General features: G+C 43.1%; 1 protein-coding gene across 1 annotated transcript in view; it reads left to right on the top strand.

The window, feature by feature from the left end:
- Positions 1-25,687, top strand: part of LOC115197534 (leucine-rich repeat-containing G-protein coupled receptor 5) — a 34,060-nt gene extending 8,373 nt beyond the window's left edge. Inside the window, exons 2-16 of the mRNA XM_029759167.1 lie at positions 6,428-6,499; positions 7,110-7,181; positions 7,268-7,339; positions 9,198-9,413; positions 9,628-9,699; positions 14,165-14,233; positions 14,323-14,394; positions 14,534-14,605; positions 14,732-14,800; positions 16,138-16,209; positions 16,360-16,425; positions 23,053-23,178; positions 23,322-23,413; positions 23,554-23,640; positions 24,035-25,687. Of these exons, the coding sequence (XP_029615027.1) occupies positions 6,428-6,499; positions 7,110-7,181; positions 7,268-7,339; positions 9,198-9,413; positions 9,628-9,699; positions 14,165-14,233; positions 14,323-14,394; positions 14,534-14,605; positions 14,732-14,800; positions 16,138-16,209; positions 16,360-16,425; positions 23,053-23,178; positions 23,322-23,413; positions 23,554-23,640; positions 24,035-25,017 (2,212 nt within the window). The 3' untranslated portion in view covers positions 25,018-25,687. The remainder of the gene's footprint in view (positions 1-6,427; positions 6,500-7,109; positions 7,182-7,267; positions 7,340-9,197; positions 9,414-9,627; positions 9,700-14,164; positions 14,234-14,322; positions 14,395-14,533; positions 14,606-14,731; positions 14,801-16,137; positions 16,210-16,359; positions 16,426-23,052; positions 23,179-23,321; positions 23,414-23,553; positions 23,641-24,034) is intronic.
- The last annotated feature ends 36 nt before the right edge of the window (positions 25,688-25,723 follow it).

The following is a 25,723-nucleotide window of genomic DNA, read 5'->3' as shown; positions in this document are numbered from 1 at the left end:
TGATATTGCCCTGTTACAAGAAACCCATTTGAATGATAAGGAGCATCTGAAATTACAACAAGGGGGGTTTGGTCAAGTGTATTTTTCATCATTTACATCCAGAAGTAGAGGTGTAGCAATTCTTGTGAAAAAGAACCTGCCACTTAAGGTCTTGAAGTGTGTGAAAGATAAATTGGGTCGCTTTGTTATAATTAATGGTACTTTACAAGGGCAGAGCATTTCCATAATGAATATTTACTTCCCCCCTGCCCACCCCCCTGACTTCCTCACTAAGGTATTTCTAGACTTTTCAGAATTAAACTCAGACACTGCAGTGGTCGGAGGGGATTTTAATTGTTTGTTGAACCCCCTTATTGATAAGCTTCCCAGTGGTATAGCCTCGCTCTCTCCTCAAGCTAAGTCACTTACAGCCATTTGTGATGATCTGGGGTATGCTGATGTTTGGAGAGCTTTTCATCCCTCCAACAGAGAGTTCACTTTTTTCTCTGCACCACATGGATGTCAGACTAGAATAGATTACTTTTTTATGCCCAGGACGTCGCTGCAGTCTGTTTTATCCGCTAGGATAGGAAGCATAGTCATATCTGATCATGCGGAGGTGATCCTGGAAATAAAACTCAACGGGGCATTCAATCAGTCAAGACATTGGAGGTTGAATACAACCATTCTTAAAGACCATACATTCACATCATATTTTATTACAGAGTTTAAAGCATTTTTCTCTATTAACTCTCAATCAACAGATAACCCCTCACTCCTTTGGGAAACCTGTAAGGCGTACGCCAGGGGTCTGATTATGTCATACACAGCCACTAAGAGGCGGAAAAAGCGTGAAAAGCAAAAAACACTAGAGGGTGAATTGGGAACTAAAGAGAAGGACTACATTAAAACTCCCACTCCTGCCCTATTAAAGGAAATAGCAGTCATTAGATCAACGCTGGACTCCCTCCTAACACAGGACGCTGAAAAGAAAATGAGATTTGTCAAGCAAAAGCTATATGAACATGGCGATAAGCCAGGAAAGTACTTGGCGTACCTAGCTAAAAAGAGAGCTGACTCACAGTCAATTGCGGCTATTACTGATTCTGATGGCAATCATTTATATGAAAATAAATTGATAAATGACTCATTTAAGACATTTTATGCAAATCTTTACGCCTCAGAACTGCCAAATGACGCACCCAAGTTAATGGAGAACTTCTTTTCTAAGATTGAGCTCCCTACTATCTCCGAAGAACAGAAGTCTCTCCTTAATGCCCCTATTACTGAGGAAGAGATAATGTCCGCAATTAAGAATCTGCAAAATGGTAAGGCCCCAGGACCGGACGGGTTTTGTAGTGAGTTCTATAAAGAGTTCCATGGCCTGATCCTTGAGCCATTGCGTGATATGTTTAACCACTCATTTTCAAATGACCAGCTCCCCCAAACGCTGCGAGAAGCCAACATATCACTTATTCTCAAAAAGGGAAAATGTCCGGAGTCTTGTTCCTCGTACAGACCAATTTCCCTTCTGAATGTGGATAGAAAATTGCTTTCTAAAATCCTAGCCACAAGATTAGAGGACTCACTGCCACTAATTGTGAAAGGAGACCAAACTGGCTTCATTAAGGGACGTAGGTCATGTAACAATGTCAGACGGCTCCTTAATGTAATTGAAGTCTACCAACAAAGTGCTATGGATGGTCTTGTGCTCTCCCTAGATGCTGAGAAAGCATTTGATCGTGTGGAGTGGTCTTACCTATTCTTTGCTCTAAATAAATTTGGTCTGGGGGACAACTTTATAAAATGGGTGAAAGTTTTATATGATGATCCTCAGGCTGCTGTCCTTACTAATGGACTACGGTCAAATAGCTTCTCTATACACAGAGGTACCAGACAGGGCTGTCCTCTGTCCCCCCTCCTATTTGCACTTGTTATGGAACCACTGGCCGAGGCCATCAGGGTAACGCCTGCTATACAGGGGCTGCTCATTGGTGATGTTCACCATAAAATAAGCTTGTATGCTGATGATGTCCTGATATTTATTTCTAACCCCGAGACTTCAATCACATCTCTGATTAACACTATTGAGTTATTCAGCGAATTCTCAGGCTACAAGATTAACCTAACTAAATCAGAGGCTATGCCACTTGGTAACCTTCACTCTGTACCTAACACTTCTCCCCCCTTCCCTTTTAAATGGTCTCCCTCAGGTTTTACGTATCTGGGTATATTTGTAACTCCTAAATTCCAACAAATGTACAAAGCCAATTTTGTTCCCTTGTTTGACACAATAAGACAGGATCTGGAGCGCTGGAACTCTCTTCCGATTTCATGGTTGGGTAGAATATCCCTCTTGAAAATGAACATTTTACCTAGGCTACTTTACCCAATCCAAATGATCCCAGTATTACTCTCCAATAAGGTAATAAAGGATGTAAATGGATGGCTAAGTTCCTTTATATGGAGTAAACGCAAGCCAAGACTTAAGATGGCAATATTGCAGCTGCCAAATTCTATGGGTGGCTTGGATCTACCCAATATCAGGCTCTATCAGTGGTGTGCCCACCTATGTTATATCTCAGACTGGATCACAAATGATGACTCCTCTATTTGGTTAGACATTGAGACTTCTCTTTCAAACTACCCTTTACAGGACCTTTTGTTTCTCACAAGTTTCAAGTCTGTAAAAGATCGCTGTAACAACCCCATTACACTTAACACACTCAAAGTATGGAGGTCAGTTCAACGTTTCCTGGGAAGGTCCAAACTAACCTCTGCTCTTACCCCAATTCTCAACAACCCAGATTTTGTCCCAGGATTGCTGGATGCTGGCTTTAACGTTTGGCTTAATAAGGGCATACGCAGACTAAATGACTTATTTGCGGATAAGATTTTATTGTCATTTGAGCAGATGGTCGAGAAATATCAACTCCCAAAGCAGGACTTTTTCCGTTTCCTACAAGTAAGACACTATATTCTGAAGAGCACCACCTTAATTGGTAACCCTGATATGTCTGTCATTGAAAGAATGCTTTTTTCCCCACAAAGGAAAATGTCTGTAAGTCTGTTTTATGATGCTTTAAGGTCCTTTTCCGCTGTCGACACACAGAGAGTGAAACAAGTGTGGGAGAAAGAACTGTCTGTTACCATTGACGAAGAGATGTGGGAGGACATTTGGAAATATGCAAAAACAATATCTATATGTAATCGTACTAGAGCAATTCAATTAAGAATAATACACAGATTGCATATATCCCCAAATCGCAGACATGCATTTAGCCCCGCTTCCTCCTCTCCTCAGTGTCTCAAATGTAAAACTGATACAGGCACCCTAACACATTGTTTATGGTCATGTCCCAAAATACAAAGATACTGGTCTGGTGTTCTGCAAGAGATTGAAAAGATCCTAGGGGTCGATCTAGAATTGGACCCAGTTTCTCTACTGTTAGGTCTCCCTAGTAGGCATGTAACTTCTGTGGGTAAGAGGAGGCTTTACAACATCCTCACCTTCGCAGCGAGAAAAAACATACTTTTACAGTGGATTAGTGATAAGGTTCCCTCTATTAAAGATTGGCATAAGATACTATTTGAATGGGTCCCGCTGGAATATCTGACATGTACATTGCACTCTAAGACAGATCAGTTCTACAAAGTATGGGAACCTTACCTAAATTACCTAGAACCTGAAGTATCAGCTATTATGCTGCAAGGATTCTCTTAGAATGGTGATCGATGTATTCCAGAATTACACTGTACGGTCCGTGTGAGGAACTCAACTTCTTGGTTTAAACTGAGCATTTTATTTTATTTATTTATTATGTCTTTATTGTTATTTTTTTTTCTGTTTATGTTTGTTTAAAATGTATGTATTGAGGGATGCAATGGGGGGGATGGGGTGAGAGAAGCGGGGAGAGGGAAACGGTGGGTGTGTGTGTACGTGCGTGCATACATACGGATATGTGTAAGCGAGTGCTGTTTCTTTTGCCTTGTCTTTGTTGTTGTATCTCTTAATATGGGTGAAAATTGTGAAACTCCAATAAAAAATACTGTTACAAAAAAAAAAAACACTCACTCCCTTTACTTGCTTCCCGACTCTAAGCGCATTCGTTACAGCCATGCCGCATTTACGGTGATATAGCCTCAGCAGAAGTCAAGACGTTGATACATCTTGTGCTTCGTGGAGCAGTGCAGAGCTGTTGTCAAGGAAGTGAGTTTGTGTTTTCTACAGGATGTACCACCCCCACCTACAGTCAGCCAATCATGTTAATGCGGAGCTATACAGAGCCCTCCGCATTGTTACAAAAGTTGGGAGGCGCATGGCGATGCGGTACAGAGCCCAATTTGGCCTCTGCATGACCTCTGGAGGTTCCGCAGTTACGTCTCACCATCCATATGAAGGCTCTGACCACATCTTCGGATCAAGCATACATTGGCTTTTAGTCTTGGCCTCCATAATGGATTAGTTCACTGAGATGGGCGCAAATATCAATATATTTGTTACTGCTTGACTAAAACAATCTCGGTCGACCAACAGCCTAACAACCAAACAATCGACCAGTTGACTAATTGGGGTCAGCCCTAATTCAGACCCCTTCACTTTTTCCAAATGTTATGTTGCAGCCTTATTATAAAAGGGATTTTTTTAAATTCTCTCATCAATCTACACACAACACCCCATAATGACTAAGCGGAAACAGGTTTAGAATTATTTGCAAATGTATAAAAAATTATAATAACAGAAATATTACATTTACGTAAGTATTCAGACCCTTTACTCAGTACTTTGTTGAAGCACCTTTGGCAGTGATTACACAGCCTTGAGTCTTCTTGGGTATGACGCTACAAGCTTGGCACACCTGTATTTGGGGAGTTTCTCCCATTCTTCTCTGCAGATCCTCTCAAGCTCTGTCAGGTTGGATAGGGAGCGTCGCTGCACAGCTATTTTCAGGTCTTTCCAAAGATGTGCGATTGGGTTCAAGTCCGGGCTCTAGCTGGGCCCCTCAAGGACATTCAGAGACTTGTCCCAAAACCACTCCTGCATTGTCTTGGCTGTGTGCTTAGGGTCATTGTCCTGTTGGAAGGTGAACCTTTGCCCCAGTCTGAGGTGTTGAGCGCTCTGGAGCAGGTTTTCATCAAGGATCTCTGTACTTTGCTCCGTTCATCTTTCCCTCGATCCTGACTAGTCTCCCAGTCCCTGCCGCTGAATAACATCCCCACAGCATGATGGTGCCACTACCATGCTTCACCGTAGGGATGGTAATGGAAAGTTGATGAGTGGTGCCTGGTTTCCTCCAGACGTGACGCTTGGCATTCAGGCCAAAGAGTTAAATCTTGGTTTCATCAGTCCAGAGAATCTGGTTTCTCATGGTCTGAGAGTCCTTTAGGTGCCTTTTCATGAACTCCAAGTGTGCTGTCATGTGCCTTTTACTGAGGAGTGGCTTCCATCTGGTCACTCTAACATAAATGCCTGATTGGTGGAGTGCTGCAGAGATGGTTGTCTTTCTGGATGGTTCTCCCATCTCCACAGAAGAACTCTGGAGCTCTGTTATCGGGTTCTTGGTCCCGTCCCTGACCATTGCCCTTCTCCCCCGATTGCTCAGTTTGGCCGGGCGGCCAGCTCTAGGAAGAGTCTTGGTGGATCCAAACTCCTTCCATTAAAGAATGATGGAGGCCACTGTGTTCTTGGGGACCTTCAATGCTGCAGAATTGTTTTGGTACCATTCCCCAGATCTGTGCCCCGACACAATCCTCTCTCGGAGCTCTACAGACCTCATGGCTTGGTCAACTGTGGTAACTTATATAGACAGGTATGTGCCTTTCCAAATCATGTCCAATCAATTGAATTTACTACAGATGGACTCCAATCAAAGTTGTAGATACATCTCAAGGATGCTCAATGGAAACAGGATGTACCTCAATTTCAAATCTCATAGTAAAGGGTCTGAATACTTATGTAAATAAGGTATCTGTTTTTTATTCACTTGCTAAAATTTCTCAACCTGTTTTCTCTTTGTCATTATGGGGTATTGTGTGTAGATTGCTGAGAATGTTTTTAAAAAAATCGATTTTAGAATACAGTTGTAACGTAACAGTGTGTAAAAAGTGAAGGTTTTTGAATACTTTCCAAATGCACTGTATCATATATATATATATATATATATATATATTTTTTTTTTAATTACACATTTGAAAAGTGGTGTTGAACTTCAGATCAAGAATCCTTCATCAATAAGGGTTTTGAGAATGATGTATATGGTGGGGTTTCCTAATGTTTTCTGTATGTCTCCCCCCTTCAGTCTTCCCATATCAGTCAGGAAGTAGGATGGCTTTTACTATGTGTGGAATGGACAGCTGGAGAGCCCAGTTGTGTCGCTAACACACCCGTGTCATGCTAACACACTGCTACTGTGTAACAAACTGCTACTGTTCTGTGTTCCTCCATCAGTGATCTGAGTATGAACAACCTCACCCTGCTGCCCAACAGAGCCCTTTCCAACCTACACTTCCTCCAAGAGCTGTGAGTATTAGTCTAGGACAGATGGCACCCCTCTTTAGTAGGAGTTTGAGAGTATAAGCTTTGTCCTTCCTGGAGATTAGATTTCTCTGTTGGAAAATGTATCTGGTCTGATGCTGACTGCTGAAGAGTATTACACTGGTCCCCAAATTGTCTGTAATAAACCCAGAGTTAGAGTCTGTTCACTGCTGAAAACCCCCTCTCTAGTCTACATGTAGTATGAACCAGACAGTAAATATGGGGTAAGAGACAAACACAAAACAGAAGGATCAATGTGGCTCGATAGATGTACTAACAGAATGGGCCTGGAGCCAGAAGCAGTAATGATGTTAATATTAGACTCCATTCTCTTTACTTGCCCATGTATGAAACAGCTTTTTGACAGAGCTGTTGAAAGGGAGTCAGGAAATTGAAATTCAGCAACAGCAGGCTCAGGTTACAGTTTATGGTGCCTGGTTGGCTTATTAATGAAATAAACTGGTGCCGGGTGAATCAGTGGAAGTTCAGTTGTTAAAAAAGAAAAATCTGTAATGCAGTAGTACAGTGTGTGTGCACATGTATTTCCCACACCCATATCATCATTTGTATCTTTCGTCTGCTTCTCACCCTGCAGACGACTAGCAGGAAATGACCTAACAGACATCCCTGAAGGGGCTTTCTCTGGCCTCTTCAATCTCAAAGTACTGTAAGTCATACATTACTAGCTCATACATTATCCATTTCTAAAAACCTGCATCTTTGTGAATTAATATCTTCTGTCTTTCTGAACAGAATGCTACAGAACAATCACCTAAAGCAGGTTCCCAGCAAGGCTCTTGAGAACCTGAGGAACCTACAGTCTCTGTGAGTATATCTGAACAACTGAACACATGCACTATTCATAAGCTACAAGATGACACTAGCTAATTCAAGACCCAGTTAGTTTTCTCTGTATGATGTCCACCTGAATATAGCCCCTCTGCAGCGCAGTTCGAGAAGGAGCTGAGCAGGGAATAGAGGAAGGAGAGGAGGAGAGAAATGCCTCCATATTGAGTCTCGACCATAGACAATGGACAGACATCGCATCATTGTCTGTGAGAGCACGGGCAGCTCCATTGAGACCATCTCCATTTTTAAGTAGTCCATTTTCTTCTACTACTTCTATGAGTTTGCAAACGAACTGAAAGGGTGCACACTGCCACGTAGAGTGTGTTGTTTGAACAGGTATAAGACATTTTTTAGCACCTGCCTTTATGGAATGTTTCCTCATGAGTATAATTCATTGGCTGATCCCTCCTGGTGACCTGGATGGAATTATGTGATCGTTCCTTAACCCATAGGATGTCCCACCCAGTTGACGACTTAAAATTGTCCTCAATGGTGCTGCCCATGCTAAAACTGTCCTCTAACTCTATAGTCTTGGTACATCTGTCCACAGTCTTAGCCTTCTCCAATAGCTTATTTTGTGTCATTCCATCTGAAAAAAGGGGCTCCTTGTATTTAGGAATTCTGACAGTCACTGATGATAGACAGACCTTATTTGACGCTAAGCTGAATTTTCAGGTTTATTTCATATGTTTTGTTTATGCTCTCACTGTTTGGAAGTATTATTCTCCAGAGGCAGGAAACACAATGCAACATTCAAGAAAAACATTTGTGGTTAAGGCCACTCAGAGAGCCACAAATGTAATTGTCCATGTCATTTGTAAACATGGCACAATGTTGGTAATGTGGGAATGTTTTTCTCTCTGCCACACACATACACACCGACCTTCTGTTACACTTAATATTGAAAGTTCAGTAGCTTTAATATGTTATAATTGAAATCATATAGAACCACGAAAAGTGTAATGGATTATAGCCACACACACATTTTAGCAGATGCTCTTATCCAGAGCGACTAGGGTTAAGTGCCTCGCTCAAGGGTACATTGACAGATTTTTCACCTAGTTGGCTCGGGGATTTGAACCACCGACCTTTCAGTCACTGGCCTAATGCTCTTAACCGCTAGGCTACCTGCCGCCCCACACACACACACGAAACTCACTCCGTCATTATCCTCTTACAAAATGAACGGTTGTTACACTGAGCCCTGAGGCATTCCTAAACATGTTTACCTGATCCTCTGTCCTCCACATCTCAATCAGGCTCGTGTTTGAACGCTCTGGCTGGAGTAAACAGCTATCCATGTTGTTTAGACATACCAATCTGAAGTTCACACGTTAGACAGACAGACAAAGGACGACCACAAGTAAGCTGTCTGCTTGTGGTGGTGCCAGGACCATTTGTCAGAGAGCTAAGTCCCTACAGCGAATGTCAACACCAGAAATTACTACCATGCACCCAAAGAATGCACAGACCTCCCTGATCGAGGATGTCTCTCTGGAATAAAAAGCAGCTTGGAGATGCTGTTTAATATGTGAAATGAATTAAAGCATTTTGTGTTTTCCAAACAACTTTATTTTCTACCTTTCAATATAAATGTTTTACATGAATTTATTGGACATGCATGCGCCATGTAAAATTATTTATAGAAGAAGTAGATGGTGCATGAATTTGTTTATGAAATTAATCTAAATGAACAGATAAATGTTAATGAATAAACATGTCCGCTCCAAAGAAATAACTTGATAATTCTTAAAAATGCACTTTGAATGTATTTTCAAGGAAAATCTGACTGAATGGGACACTGTCTCCGTCACTCTCCCTCTCTCTCTGTCAGGCGGTTGGATGCCAACCAAATTGCCAGTGTTCCTGAGAGCTCCTTTAGGGGCCTGGCGTCCTTACGCCACCTGTGGCTGGATGATAATACCCTAACGGAGGTGCCCGTCCATGCACTGGCCATCCTGCCAACCCTGCAGGCAGTGACCCTGGCCCTCAATAGCATCACCCACATCCCAGACCACGCTTTCGCCAATCTCACCAGTCTGGTGGTCCTGTGAGTAGCACGGTTGGATTGGTTGTTACATCATTTGTATTTGTTGTTTAAGGGCCAGCCTTGCTCTCTCCGTCTTTCAATGTTCTTTGTTTTCTACCTTCTCTCTCTTTTGCTCCTACGCATACCTACTTCCTTTCTACCAATGTGTAGAACCCTGCAGGGCGTTATTGGGTCTTCCCACTTTTTTGATATCTTTCCATGCATCTCTTCCTAGGCATCTCCATAACAACCACATCCAGTCGTTGGGTGATAGGTGTTTTGATGGGCTTCTCAGCCTGGAGACTCTGTGAGTTCACCTCTACCTCAAATGTACCTTCATCACCTTATGACTTGATTGACACAATTTTTTACGGTACAGAAATGACCAGGTATTTACTGAGACATTAGATTATAAAAAGCTAATGAACTAATAACCTACTAATTAATTATTTGATTCAAGATGACACGCATCACTACGCATCATCATATGTTTTTGCAAGTCTGGGCGCCAGTCTCTCTTTGCTTCAGCCAACGTTTTGTTGTTGAACGCATAGACACTGAGGTACCCAGGCTAGACACTGAGGTACCCAGGCTAGACGCTGAGGTACCCAGGCTAGACGCTGAGGTACCCAGGCTAGACGCTGAGGTACCCAGGCTAGACGCTGAGGTACCCAGGCTAGACGCTGAGGTACCCAGGCTAGACGCTGAGGTACCCAGGCTAGACACTGAGGTACCCAGGCTAGACGCTGAGGTACCCAGGCTAGACGCTGAGGTACCCAGGCTAGACGCTGAGGTACCCAGGCTAGACACTGAGGTACCCAGGCTAGACACTCAGGTACCCAGGCTAGACACTCAGGTACCCAGGCTATGGATTTGCATGCCAGAACAGAACTCTGAATTTGCCTTTTTTACAAGACGGCCACCACTGCAGTTCAAATGATCACTCAACGATTTAGTGTACCTCAGTGTGTGGTCGCATGATGCAGCACTCTACCAATTACCCTGAATCTAGCAGCACATGTTTCCTGAGTGTTAGCAGGGTAATAGCCAAACAACATCCAGGCTACCAGTACTGTATACTAACAACCCCCATTATACTACTGACCAGAGAAAACAGAGAGTCATGTTGGAAGATACAGCAGTAGTTCACAAGTTACTACTATCAAAAAGACAAACATTTTAAACATGATATGCATTTGCACTATATTTACAGTACTGACTACTGTATTTACAATGTGGGGGGGGGGTGCTTTAAATGCGTCAGGCTGAGATCTGAAATATTGCTAGATTGGCCCATTATTGCAGCCTTATAACACAGAACCACTTGCGGTCTGTGCACACATGAGATGAGCCCTGTATGAGTCAACTGAAGAAAATACTGTACCACCGACTCTATAATGACTGTAATGTGCAGTACAAGAGCCCCAGACTGCTATTCTGTTGCAATATTTTGTTTGTAGTTATTTTTGTCTCCCCCAGTGCCTTCAGAAAGTATTCACACCCATTGACTTTTTCCACATTTTGTTATGTTACAGCGTGCATTTAAAATGGTTTACATTTACATTTTGACAAATTAATTAAAAATAAAAAGCTGAAATGTCTTGAGTCAATAAGCATTCAACCTCTTTGTTATGGCAAGCCTAAATAAGTTCAGGAGTAAAAATGTGCTTAAAAAGTCACATAATAAGTTGCATGGCCTGTTTGCAATAATAGTGTTTAACATGATTGTTGAATGACTACCTCATCTCTGTACCCACACATACAATTATCTGTAGGGTCCCTCAGTCGAGCAGTGAATTTCAAACACAGATTCTTTGAGGGATTTCACCATGAGGCAAGGGTGACTTTAAAACAGAGTTTAATGGCTGTGAGAGGAGAAAACTGAGGATGGATCAACAACATTGTAGTTACTCCACAATACTAACCTAAATGACAGAGTGAAAAGAAGGAATGGGGGGCCTGTACAAAATAACAAAATATTCCAAAACATGCATCCTGTTTGCAACAAGGTACTAAAGTAATACTGCAAAAAATGTGTCAAAGCAACTTTTTGAGCTGAATACGAAGTGTTATGTTTGGGGCAAATCCAACACAACACATTACTGAGTACCACGCTCCATATTTTCAAACATAGTGGTAGTGGCATCATGTTAAGGGAATGCTTGTAATCGTTAAGGACTGGGGAGTTTTTCAGGATAAAAAGAAACGGAATGGAGCTAAGCACAAGCACCAACCTTTTCTGAGTTAAGATCACTTTCACAGTCAAAAAGCAAGCCACATTTTTTTTAACATGACTAAAATGTAACATTAACCTAATATAAACAGTTTTGTAGGAATGTGGTTTGTGCAGTAAGCCTAGTACTTTATCAGAGAATATTGGCTATATGCCTGGCCTGACAATATTTTTCTTCTCAGACCATTATTATATTTCAAAACTGGAGCTTTGATAACAAATCAGTTGGTGTAGCACTTGCGAGGCAGAGCTGAGCATACATTGAAATAATTCACTTTTTTATTTTACTGAACTGATGGTACCTGCATCTAATGGTCATGGTGCTTTTAAGACAACTGGGAACTCTGAACGAGATCAAGTCATGACCAGTGGCGATTCTAGACCATTTCAACAGGGGGGGCCAAGCTGGGGCCAGTTGTACTGTTAGAGGGGCCAGTTACATTTGACGTTATTGTTGTCATATCGTTTTCTTCACTGCATTGTAGGCATTAGCAGGCAAAAGACCATGTTCATAATCATTAGTGTTCCGCATAACGGATGTAAAAAAAGAACGATAGCAAAAATTAGTTATGTAAAAATTATTTCATACTCCACATTTAGGGGGGCCACAAGGGGGTCCAAAATTGTTGTTGTCCCCCCCTCCCAGAACCACCCCTGGTCATGATGTCAGTGATGTTCAGGTAGAGAAAGTAGGCGCTCTAGAAAGATGCCCGAGTTTGTGACTTGACTGAGATGGATGACCCTTCAAAATGATTTTTCCGAGTTTCCAGTTGTCATGAACGCACTGAAGTCGGAGATTTCCAGGTCCCCAGTTGTTTTGAACACGGCATTAGTCGCAGCGGAGGTAGGGAGAGAGCAGCAGAGGGTCCGCCCATCACGGTCCCTGCTCTCTCCTTCCTTTCCTCAGGTGAGACTGACCAGAGAGAGGGATTCGTGTCGTTCTCCTATGACCAGAGAAAGTTAAATATTCCTAGATATTAAAATAGACACGACGAGCTGCTAATAATAATACAGTTAACTGATACACTTGGCTACTCATTCATTGCAAGTGGAACTAGGCTGAAGCGCGTTTTATGTTTTGTAATAAATAGTGTTGAATAAAAACAGTGTTGGCAGTGCTAAATAAATACTTAGACATCAACTGACTCATAAAAACAGAAGCACTTTGCTGTATTCTTTGACAGTCTCTCTGGTCGGTAATGGTTTTTAAAATTATGAAATCTCAAGTAGACCAGTATCAAACTTTGATGTGGCTGGGGTCGTGGACGCTGTAGGCATAGTGATTTGAGCTATCCAATTGGCCAGTGCAGTAGGCGTACTCGATTTAGCCACAGACCTCCCGGTCCGCCGGGTAGGCGTATTTGTCTTTTCAGACAAATAAAATGGTTCAAAATGGGAACACTGTTCGCAACCGATGCACCGGGCTTCTGAATCAAGTGCACATACCGTCAACAGCGCAACACACACACACAAAAGGAGCGCAAGCCTTTATGCCTTTATTGTTGGCTTTTCAAAATAAATGGTGATCGACTAGGAATGCCCTGTGGTCGACTGGTTGGTGACCATTGTCTTAGAGAAAAACTTGCTTCAGTCTGCTTTCCACCAGACACTGGGAGATAAATTCACCTTTCAACAGGACAATAACCTAAAACACAATGCCAAATCTACACTGGAGTTGCTTACCAAGAAGACAGTGAATGTTCCTGAGTGGCAGAGTTAGTTTTGATTTAAATCTACTTGAAAATCTATGACAAGACCTGAAAATGGTTGTCTTGCAATGATCAACAACCAATTTGACAGAGCTTGTAGAATTTCTAAAAGAATAATGGGCAAATGTTGCACAATCCAGTTGTTGAAAGCTCTTAGAAACTGACCCAGAAAGAGTCACAGCTGTAACCGCTGCCAAAGTTGCTTCTACAAAGTATTAACTCAGGGCTGTGAATACTTATGTAAATGAGATATTTCTGTATTTCATTTTCAATACATTTGCAAAAATGTCAAAAAAATATGTTTTCCCTTTGTCATTATGGGGTATTAAAAAAGATTAAAAATCTATTTCATTCATTTTTAATTCAGGCTGTAAGACAACAAAATGTGGAATAAGTCAAGAGGTATGAATACTTTCTGAAGGCACTTCATGTCCTCACATGGTTCCAGGAACCCCCCCCCCCCTGTACTTGATGTGTGTAAATCATGTTTAGCAGTACAATAGTCCCCTGCCCACGAAGGAGCAGGCAGGTTGTGAACTACTGTAAATCCTCCTCACCCTCGGCCTGGGAGGCAATCCAGACCTGACAGTTCTTAGCATAGACCTATAGGTTCCTAGGCATCTAGTTTGGACAAACAGGAAGCAGCCTCATGTGAGAAAGAGGCTCTAATATAAATGGTGTAAACTCTGGACAGAGACAGAGGGTCTGAAACCTCTCTGTACCTCACTGCAGCCATGAATTCATGACAGGAAAGTAGAGTAAGGGAAGTTACTGTATCAGTGCAGACAACTGTAATAATTCATGTGTTCGTTTTTTCCCCCGACCCTCAGAGATTTCAACTACAACGACCTTGCCATGTTTCCCACGGCCATCAGAGCCCTCCCTAACCTCAAAGAGCTGTGAGTGAAACTCATTACACTCCAGTGCTGCCACTTATAGAACAAATCGCATTTTCAGTTATCTTAAATCTTAAATATTTGCCCCCAAGGAGTTTCCATAGCAACAACATCAGATCTGTCCCAGAGCAAGCCTTCGTGGGAAACCCGTCCCTCGTCACAATGTAGGTGCTTTTGCGTCAACGTCTTGATGTGAAGTTGATTGTGAATAAGTAATCAATCATTATGATCGATTCACAATGATTCGATGAGTGAGGTAATTTTGATCCCGCGGACAATCGTGCTCTATTTCCTCTCTAACAGATACTTCTACAATAATCCCATCCAGTTTGTAGGCAAATCAGCTTTCCAGCATTTGCCAGCGCTACGGATGCTGTAAGTCTCCATTATCCCTCTTCGCTCTGTCCTACCTCATTTGAGAAGAAGTAGATGAAAATTGAAGAAGAAAGCTAAGCAGGTGTGATTTTCAATTTTTTGTCCGTCTTTTTTGTTATTGTATAGATCACTCAACGGAGCCACAGATATCACAGAGTTTCCAGACCTCACTGGCACAAACAGTTTGGAAACCCTGTAAGTCTCAGTCCTCAAAAGTTCCTAAATACACTGAATACACCCCAGCTCTCATGAATCAGATTCAGCACATTAGCTAGGTTTCCATCCAATTGCAGACAGATTTTCATGCGAATATTCCAGAATCCACATTAAAAAAAAATTGCAGTTTCCACCAAATAGACTTGTTGCGGATAAAAACCAGTGCGTTATGAAGTAATGCACACTTAATGCACTTTTTTCACTTACTTCTGGATTTTGGCAATGAGGCCATTTACCTACTTCCCCAAGGTCAGATGAACTTGTGGATACCATTTTTGTCTTTGCGTGCAGTTTGAAGGAACTTGTTAACTAGCATATTAGCAGATACCAATAGACTTCCATTAATTGTGCTAATGCTAGTTAGCATTGGCTTACAAAACTACCTCTAACTTCTTTCATACTGGACGCAGGGACATAAAAATGGTATACATGAGTTCATCTGACTCTTGGGAAGCAGACAAAGGGCCTCCTTGCCAAAATCCCAAAGTATCCCTTTTAGTTTTAATGTACCAAATAAAAATAAAAAAGTTCAATGTATATCCATTTCTCACAAAAACTGTTGCGTTAAATAGCAAATGTGCCAACTCTGGTCTTGGCACGTGTGCTAATGTAACTGATGTGAAATGGCTAGTTAGTTAGCGGTGGTGCGCGCTAATAGCATTTCAATCAGTGACGTCACTCGCTCTGAGACTTGAAGTAGGGTTTCCCCTTGAAGAGAGGGACGGAACCTACACTGTTACACTAACAGCTCGCAGATACAGTGCGGGTTGGCTAGTCTACATGAAGAAATTTTTATGGATAAATGGCAGTCAAGCTTCGATCATCATGTCACCAGAATAAGACCCCCGAAAACCAGAACAGAAAATAGTAAAACAATAAATAAAAATACAAAAATGATAAGACCATCAATATTTATTGTAAAGGAGCGTCAAGCTCATCACTGTGCAAGTTCATCCTAACTTATTTAATCTTTAGCCTAATAAACTGCATGATTTCCCGAGTTGTAGTGGGAGGACCACACACCATATTATCGCGTGACTCCAAATTTACTTTGATGTGATGGCTATTATATAAAAATGTGCGCATAAAGTCGGGTCCACCGCCATTTCCCGCATAATTCATTTTACAGACATAAAAAATCTCACCATGTCGAACGAACAAATGATCTGTAGACATTTATAAAATTACACCGAAATGTCCTGTTTACATCACAGCTGTTTTTTAAAAATTCAATATGACTTTACTCGCATAAAAACTGTGGATGTAAACGTGGTTTGAGTCTGTCCTTTCTATGACCAAATTCTCTGTCTATTCAGAGCTGTCACAGGTACACACATCTCATCACTGCCAGGTACCCTCTGTGACCAGTTACCCAACCTGATACAGCTGTAAGTCCCTATACTGATTGACCAAATATCTCTTGATACTATAATATCTCTTGGTATTCTAATATCTCTTGGTTCAGTATCTTAGAAATGAGATGTTGTGTTATCCTAAACATAATTTTAAATAAACAATAATGAACACTGTACCTGCAGGGATCTCTCCCATAACCTGATCCAGCATCTTCCCAGCTTCAGTGGCTGCAGAAAGATCCAGAAAATGTGAGTGGTTTCGTTACCATTATTGTTAGTCCTCAACCCAGCCATAAATACAATCCAGGGGACAGTTGTGATGTGTGTTGTTGTATTTAGTCACCTCCATCAAAACCATGTCCACAAGGTTCCAGCAGACACTTTCCTAGAGCTGACTGAACTCAGAACGCTGTGAGTAACCTTCATGAGGTAGTCACCTGCAATGCATTTCAATTAACAGGTGTGCCTTGTTAAAAGTTAATGTGGAATTTCTTTCCTTCTTAATGCATTTGAGCCAGTCAGTTGTGTTGTGACAAGGTAGGGGTGGTATACAGAAGATAGCCCTATATGGTAAAATACCAAGTCAATATTATGTCAAGAACAGCTCAAATAAGCAAAGAGAAACAACCGTCTATCATTACTTTAAGACATGAAGGTCAGTCAATACGGAACATTTCAAGAAATGTTTAAGTTTCTTCAAGTGCAGTCGCAAACACCATCAAGCGCTATGATGAAACTGTCTCTCCTGAGGACCACCACAGGAAAGGAAGACCCAGAGTTACCTCTGCTGCAGAGGATAAGTTCAATAGAGTTAACTGCACCTCAGATTGCAGACCAAATAAATGCTTCAGAGTTCAAGTAACAGACACATCTCAACATCAACTGTTCAGAGGAGACTGCGTGAATCAGGCCTTTGTGGTCGAATTGCTGTAAATAAACCAATACTAATGGACACCAATAAGAAGAAGAGACTTGCTTGGGCCAAGAAACACCAGCAATGGACATTAGACCGGTGGAAATCTGTCCTTTGGTCTGATGAGCCCAAATTTGCCGCCATGTCTTTGTGAGATGCAGAGTAGGTGAATGGAGGATGTCCACATGTGTGGTTCCCACTGTGAAGCATGGAGGTGGTGGTGTGATGGTGCTTTGCTGGTGACACAGTCGGTGATTTATTTAGAATTCAAGGCACACTTAACCAGCATGGCTACCATAGCATTCGGCAACGATACGCCATCCCTGCTGGTTTGCACTTAGTGGCACTATCATCTGTTTTTCAATAGGACAATGACCCAAAACCCACCTCCAGGCTATCTAAGGGCAATTTGACCAAGAAGGAGAGTGATGCATCAATCAATCACATTTATTTATAAAGCCCTTTTTACATCAGCCGATGTCACAAAGTACTGTACAGAAACCCAGCGTAAAACCCCAAACAGCAAGCAATGCAGATGTAGAAGCATGGATGACCAGGCCTCCACAATCACCCGACCTCAACCCAAATGAGATGGTTTGGGATAAGTTGGACCGCAGAGTGAAGGAAAAGTAGCCAACAAGTGCTCAGCATATGTGGGAACTCCTTCAACACTGTTGGAAAAGCATTCCAGGTGAAGCTGGTTGAGAGAATGCCAAGAGTGTGCAAGGCTGTCATCAAAGCAAAGGGTGTCGACTTTGAAGAATCTAAAATAGAAAATCTATTTTGTTTTGTTATTGTGAAGTGTAAACATCTAGGAGCAACAACGGCTCAGCCGAAGGGGTAGGCCACACAAGCTCAAAGAACGGGACTGCCGAGTGCTGAAGCACATAAAAATCCTCTGTCCTCAGTTGCAATACTCACTACGAGTTCCAAACTGCATCTGGAAGCAGTGTCAGCGCAATAACTGCTCGTCAGGAGTTTCATGAAATGGGTTTCCATGGCCGAGCAGTCGCACACAAGCCTAAGATTACCATGCGTAATGCCAAGCGTCAGCTGGAGTGGTGTTAAGCTTGCCACCATTGGACTCTGGAGCAGTGGAAATGTGTTCTCTGGAGTGATGAATTACACTTCACCATCTGGCAGTCCGACGGATTAATCTGGGTTTGGCGGATGCCAAAACGCAACAGCATACAATGACATTCTAGACAATTCTGTGCTTCCAACTTTGTGGCAACAGTTTGGAGAAGGCCCTTTCCTGTTTCAGCATGACAATGTCCCTGTGCACAAAGCAAGGTCCATACAGAAATGATTTGTTGAGATCGGTGTGAAAGAACTTGACTGGCCTGCACAGAGCTCGGACCTCAACCCCATTGAACACCTTTGTGATGAATTGGAACGCCGATTCCGAGCCAAGTCTAATTGCCCTACATCAGTGCCAAAACTCACTAATGCTCGTGGCTGAATGGAAGAAAGTCCCCGCAGCAATGTTCCAACATCTAGTGGAAAGCCTTCACAGAAGAGTGGAGACAGTAGAGTGCAGCAAAGGGGACCCCAACTCCATATTAATGTCCATGATTTTTGAATGAGATGCTCGACGAGCAGATGTCCACATGATTTTGGTCATGTTTGATTGATCAAGATGGCACCGACAGAGATGGTCGCCTCGCTTCGAGTCCTAAGGAAATTAAGCAGTATTTTTTATTTTTTTATGTATTATTTCTTACATTGTTACCCCAGGATCAGCTGACGCTGATCTTAAGTCTTATTACATACAGCCGGGAAGAACTATTGGCTATAAGTGCGACGTCAATTTACCAACATTATGACCAGGAATACGACTTTCCCGAAGCAGATCCTCTGTTTGGACAATGGATCTAATCCCAGAAGTCAACCCAAAACAACGACGCCGCAGAAGGGGGAGATGGAGCGGCCTCCTGGTCAGGCTCCATAGATGTGCACATTGCCCACCACTTCCAAGTATAGTACTCACCAATGTACAGTCTCTTGACAACAAGGTAGATGAAATTTGAGCAAGGGTAGCCTTCCAGAGAGACATCAGAGATTATAACATCCTCTGTGTCACAGAAACATGGCTGTCTCTGGATATGTTGTCAGGAATCGGTTCAGCCACCGGGTTTCTCCATGCATCGCGCCGACAGAGATAAACACCTCTCTGGGAAGGGCGGTGGTGTAATCTTCAGGATTAATGACTCATGATGTATCATAACAACATACAGGAACTCAAGTCCTTCTGCTCATCCGACCTAGAATTCCTCACAATCAAATGCCGGCCATATTACCTCCCAAGAGAATAATCATCAGTTATCGTCACAACCGTGTACATTCCCCCTCAAGCAGACACCACGATGACCCTCAAGGAACTTCACTGGAATCTATGTAAACTGGAAACCATATATCCTGAGGCTGCATTTATTGTAGCTGGGGATTTTAACAAAGCAAATTAGAGAACAAGGCTACCTAAATTCTATCAGCAGATTGATTGTAGTACTCACGGGGGTAATACACTCGATCACTGCTACTCTGACTTCCGCGATGCATACAAAGACCTCCCCCGCCCTCCCTTCGGCAAATCCGACCACGATGTAATCTTGCTCCTACCGTCTTGTAGGCAGAAACTCAAACAGGATGTACCAGTGACTAGACCCATTCATTGCTGGTCTGACCAATCGGAATCTACGCTTCAAGATTGTTTTGATCACGTGGACTGGGATATGTTCCGGTCAGCCCCAGAGAACAACATCGAGCTATACGCTGACTCGGTGAGGGAGTTTATAAGGAAGTGCATTGGAGATATTGTACCCACTGTGACTATTAAAACCTACCCTAACCAGAAACCGTGGATGGATGGCGGCATTCGCGCAAAACTGAAAGCACGAACCACCGCATTTAACCATGGAAAGAAGTCTGGGAATACAGCTGAATATAAACAGTGTAGTTATTCCCTCCGCAAGGCAATCAAACAAGCGAAATGCCGGTTCAGGGACAAAGTGGAGTTGCAATTCAACGGCTCAGACACGAGACAAATGTGGCAGGGTCTACAGGAAATCACGGACTACAAAAAGAAAACCAGCCACGTCACGGACACCGACGTCACGCTTCCAGACAAACTAAACTTTTTGCCCGCTTTGAGGATAATACAGTGCCACTGTCACACCCCGCTAACAAGGACTGTGCCCCCCCCTCCCCGTGGCTGACGTGAGTAAAACATTTAAACGTGTTAACGCTTGCAAGGCTGCTGGCCCAGACGGCATCCCTTGCCGCGTCCTTAGAGCATGCGCAGACCAGCTGGCTGGTGTGTTTACAGACATGTTTAATTGCCCCCTATCCCAGTCTGATGTCCCCACATTCTTCAAGATGGCCACCATTGTTCCTGTACCCAAGAAGGCAAAGATAACTTAACTAAATGACTACCGCCCCGTAGCATCACTTCTGTCATCATGAAGTGCTTCGAGAGACTAGTCAAGGATCATAACACCTCCACCTTACCGGCCACCCTAGACCCACTTCAGTTTGCATACCGCCCCAACAGGTCCACAGACGATGCAATCGCCATCACACTGCCCTAGCCCATCTGGACAAGAGGAATACTTATGTAAGAATGCTGTTAATTGACTACAGCTCAGCATTCAACACCATAGTACCCTCCAAGCTCATTATCAAGCTGGAGGCCCTGGGTCTCAACCCCACCCTGTGTAATTGGGTCCTGGACTTTGACGGGCCACCCCCAGGTGGTGAAGGTAGGAAACAACATCTCCACTTTGCTGACCCTCACACCCCCAACTCAATCATCAAGTTTGCAGATGACACAACAGTAGTGGGATTGATTAACAACAACGACGAGACAGCCTACAGGGAGGAGGTGAGAGCACTCGGAGTGTGGTGCCAGGAAAACAACCTCTCACTTAACTTCAACAAAACAAAGGAGATGATCGTGGACTTCAGGAAACAGCAGAGGGAGCACCCCCCTATCCACATCGAAGGGACAGTAGTGGAGAAGGTGGAAAGTTTTAAGTCCTCGGCGTACACATCACAGAAATGGTTCACGCACACAGACAGTGTGGTGAAGAAGGCACAACAGTTTCAACCTCAAGAGGCTGAAGAAATTTGGCTTGTCACCCAAAACCCTGACAAAAATGTACTGATGCACAATCGAGAGCATCCTGTCAGGCTGAATCACAGTCTGTTAGGGCAACTGCACCGCCCTCAACCGCAAAGCTCTCCAGAGGGTAGTGAGGTCTGCATCACTGGGGGCAAACTACCTGCCCTCCATGACACCTACAGCATCCGATGTCACAGAAAGGCCAAAAAGATCATCAAGGACAACAATCACCCGAGCCACTGCGGGTGCACACCACTACCATCCAGAAGGCGAGGTCAGTACAGGTGCATCAAAGCTGGGACCGAGAGAATGAAAAACAGCTTCTATCTCAAGGCCATCAGACTGCTAAACAGCAATTACAAACTCAGAGAGGATGCTGCCTACATTGAGACCCAATCACTGGCCACTATAATAAATGGATCACTAGTCACTTTAAGCAATGCCACTTTAAATGTTTACATATCTTACATTACTCATATCATATACTGTATTTTATACCATCTATTGCACCTTACCTGTGCCGCTCGGCTATTGCTCATCCATATATTTATATGTGCATATTCTCATTCACCCCTTTAGATTTGTGTGTATTAGGTAGTTGTTGGGGAATTGTTAAATTACTTGTTAGATATTACTGCACTGTCGGAACTAGTAGCACAAGCATTTCGCTACACTCGCATTGACATCTGCTAACCATGTGTATGTGACCAATAAAATTTGATTTGATATAGTGTATGTTCACCTGCCCAGGGACTGCAGATGTAAATTAACTGTCAGCTAAATCTGATGCAACACATCACTTATTCTGAGATTTGTTTTGTTGTACATTGTCCCTGACAAATAAACGTAATAGAATAAATACTACATTTTGCCTATTCAGCTCAAGCGAAACAATCCTGAACCACAGATTTCATATGCAGTGCAAGTTATGATAGATTGACTCTCAAATCCAAATACAAAATTGACTCTCAAATTAGCCTGGTTTGATGGTTTCCCATGTGAACAGCATCAACACTTATGATGTAGGACCATAATGAAAGACAGAATGAAATTATGTGGCCATTTTAATATGAGATATTCCTCTCACACTGTACAGGCCAAACATAATGGCATTTGGTGTATACATGAGGAGGTATTGGAGGGGTGTCATGATGTTATGTCAGTGTTATCATCATGACTAAACCAGTTGGACATTACATGCATCTATGCCTAATCTGAATCCAAAAGAAACCCACCCTTCTTAGCAGACCTCTTTTTCTACACTTGACATTTCTGACAATACAATGTACAAATTCTAGCTTGGCATGGCAACAGGACAATAATGAAAGCCAGAAAGAAATAATTAATGAGGCCTCTTTACTGTGTGATATTTCTTGCATTTCCATGACTGATCAAAACTTGTTTTATCATGGCTCTCTCTTGTCCCTCTGCAGCAGACATATAGTGAGCAAAATGTTTGTAACACCGAATCACAGTATCGAATTCGCAATACGTATAGTATCAACACCTAAGAATCGTGATATGGTATTGTGAGGTCCCTGGCAATTCCCTATTACACATTTTTTGCAAGAACTACTGTAAAAGATGGGCGTTGTTGTGTGTCTGTGTGTATTCCCATGTAAATGATATTAAAGAACAAAAGAACAGTCTTTAAAACAGCCAGAACACTACACAGCTGATTCGAACAATCTTTGATTATTTGAGTCAGCTGTGTAATGCTAGGGCAAAAACCAAAATGTGCACCCATTGGGGTCCCCAGGACAGAGTTTGAGAAACTCTGACATAGACATGCCGACATACAATTGAAATAAAGTAATTTGTGTTTCTTAATCCATTCCCTCAGTGACCTCAGCTCTAACCTGCTGTCCTCCATCCCTATGGAAGGCTTTCAGGACCTCACACACCTCAGACTCGCTGGCAACACTGCCCTGAGACACACACTACCTGTCCAGAGACTTTCTAAACTCAGGTAGGGGACAGAGTTAACGATTAAACTGGGCCCCTTTAAAACTATTTCAACTCAAGGTGAGACAGCGTGTGAGTGAATGTAGTGCAGTAAGGGTTATGGGGTTGTGTGCAGCTGTCTTACCATAAGCTATGCATTGTTCTCAGGGTAGTGGAGATGCCCTACGCCTTCCAGTGCTGTGCCTTTGTACCTGGAGAAAACTCTAAGTCCCCCTACGTCTGGAAAACGGAGAACATCAGTAAAGATCTCGTCACCGGAAAGGAAATACACATCATAGCCAACCAAGGAACATACCTTCAAAAACTATCCTTGAAATATGTTTTGTGTTTTGGTTGATGTATTAAGTGAAAGTAATGATTACTTACCATTTGCTTATAGAGGATGCTAGAGACCAGAATAACTTCCTGGTGGAGAGTGAGGTAGACGCCAGACCCCAGCACTCTGTCCACTGTTCCCCAGCCCAAGGTAGGTCTGTGATTGGTTCAATCAGGTGTGTTAATGTTAAGCTGGAACAAAAGCCTGCACACTCTGTACCTCTATAGGACCGTAGTGGATTCCATGTCCATATACACTCTGTACCTCTATAGGACCGTAGTGGATTCCATGTCCATATACACTCTGTACCTCTATAGGACCGTAGTGGATTCCATGTCCATATACACTCTGTACCTCTATAGGACCGTAGTGGATTCCATGTCCATATACACTCTGTACCTCTATAGGACCGTAGTGGATTCCATGTCCATATACACTCTGTACCTCTATAGGACCGTAGTGGATTCCATGTCCATACATACTTCATTTAACACTGTCACAACTCTAATACTTGGGTAGTTGATTGACAACAGTTTGTCCCCAGGTCCGTTCCAGTCATGTCAGAGTTTATTTGGGAGCTGGCTGGTGCGAGTCGCTGTTTGGATTATTGTCATCCTTTCCTTGGTGTCCAACTCCCTGGTCCTGGTATCCATCGCCCTCTCCTCGAAGTCCCCGACCTCTCCTACCCAGCATCTACTAGGAGTCCTGGCCTGGGTCCACCTCCTCAATGGCGTCTCTAGCGCTGCCCTGGCTGTACTAGACGGCATTTCATTTGACCACTATACTGATTATGGTGCATGGTGGGAGGGTGGGCCAGGTTGCTGGATCTTTGACTTTTTGTCGGTCTTCTCCTCAGAGGCCAGTGTCTTCCTGTTGACGGCAGTTGTCTTAGATCGTGGATGTACTGTCCGTGACTCACAGTGGTCTGAAACTGAGGCCAGGAGGATTCCATTGGGGTGGGGGTGTGCTCAAGGCATCTCAGCTTTGTGTTGCTTCCTGGCTGGAGCCATTGCCGCCTTACCTCCCCTCACTATGGGTGAGTATGGGGTCTCCTCTCTCTGCGTGGCCTCTCCCTACGGACACTCTTCCCGTTTTGGCTTCAGCTACGCCACGGCCCTGGTGCTGCTCAACTCCCTGTGTTACCTCCTGATGACAGCCATCTATACCAGACACTACTGCCACATGGACAGAGACACAGCAGACAAAGAGGGAGTCCCTGTCCAGGACTACTCTGTGACCAAACTTATGGCCTGCCTCCTCTTCACCAACTGCCTCCTCTCTTTCCCTGTGACACTTCCCTCCTTCTCCTCCCTCCTCCAGCTCTCCAGCCCTAAGGTGGCTAAGGCCATCCTGCTGTTCGTGGGGCCCCTGCCCTCTTGTCTGGACCCCTTGCTCTACATGCTCCTCAGCCCTCATTTCAGGGAGGATCTCAGCAGGCTTCTCTATTGGACAACACACAGGCTAAAGAAAGGGCAGCGCCGCACCAGTTTGTTCTCAGTGAACTCCGAAGACATGGAGAAAAAGTAATGCGACTCCATGCAAGCCCTCGTCTCTCTCACACTGTAAGTGGAAGAGGACGCCTAACTCCTTGCTGGTGCTAGTCCCCCTGCCCACTCCCATGTGTAGTACACCTCTCTCCAGACTAACCCAGGTGGCAAGCAGTGTCACATCAGCACCAGTCTCAGGGGGACCCAGTGAAACAGTGATGGTGGTTATAGTGACACTGTTGGCAGGTTGGGGGATGGATAAGTCATGAGGTATAGATAACATTGAGGTGACCCTCAGATACATACACATGGAAGTGTTCTGTAACAGTGTTATTTTTAAGCAACTCTCAAGTACTTGAAATATCAGTACACAGTAACCGTCACCGTACTTCAACAATTATATGAACTATGTGGAATAGTTTGTAATGAATTATATTTTTGTTGCATCCCTTTTTTGTAGGTGAAAATATAAGTATTTAGAAAGATGGGACCAACTAGTTGATCTATGGTTTGTGAATCATCAGTTGGCCTATGTAGGAAATGTAATATTGTCAAGTCATTTACCAAAAATAATATAAAGCAAACACTAATGTAAGGACATGTTTGTTTATTCCTACAAGTTGAATGTTATTACCAAATGTCACAGTAAGGTCATACGTTTTAAATGTGGAGTGTTTGAAATGTGGAACGTATAAAGCTAATTATTTGGATCCTGTTTGTTATTTATGGTCTGACTCCTATGTGCT

The sequence above is a fragment of the Salmo trutta genome, chromosome 7, assembly GCF_901001165.1.
Source record: "Salmo trutta chromosome 7, fSalTru1.1, whole genome shotgun sequence".
Classification (NCBI taxonomy): domain Eukaryota; kingdom Metazoa; phylum Chordata; class Actinopteri; order Salmoniformes; family Salmonidae; genus Salmo; species Salmo trutta.
This window is presented reverse-complemented; position numbering and strand designations above follow the sequence as displayed.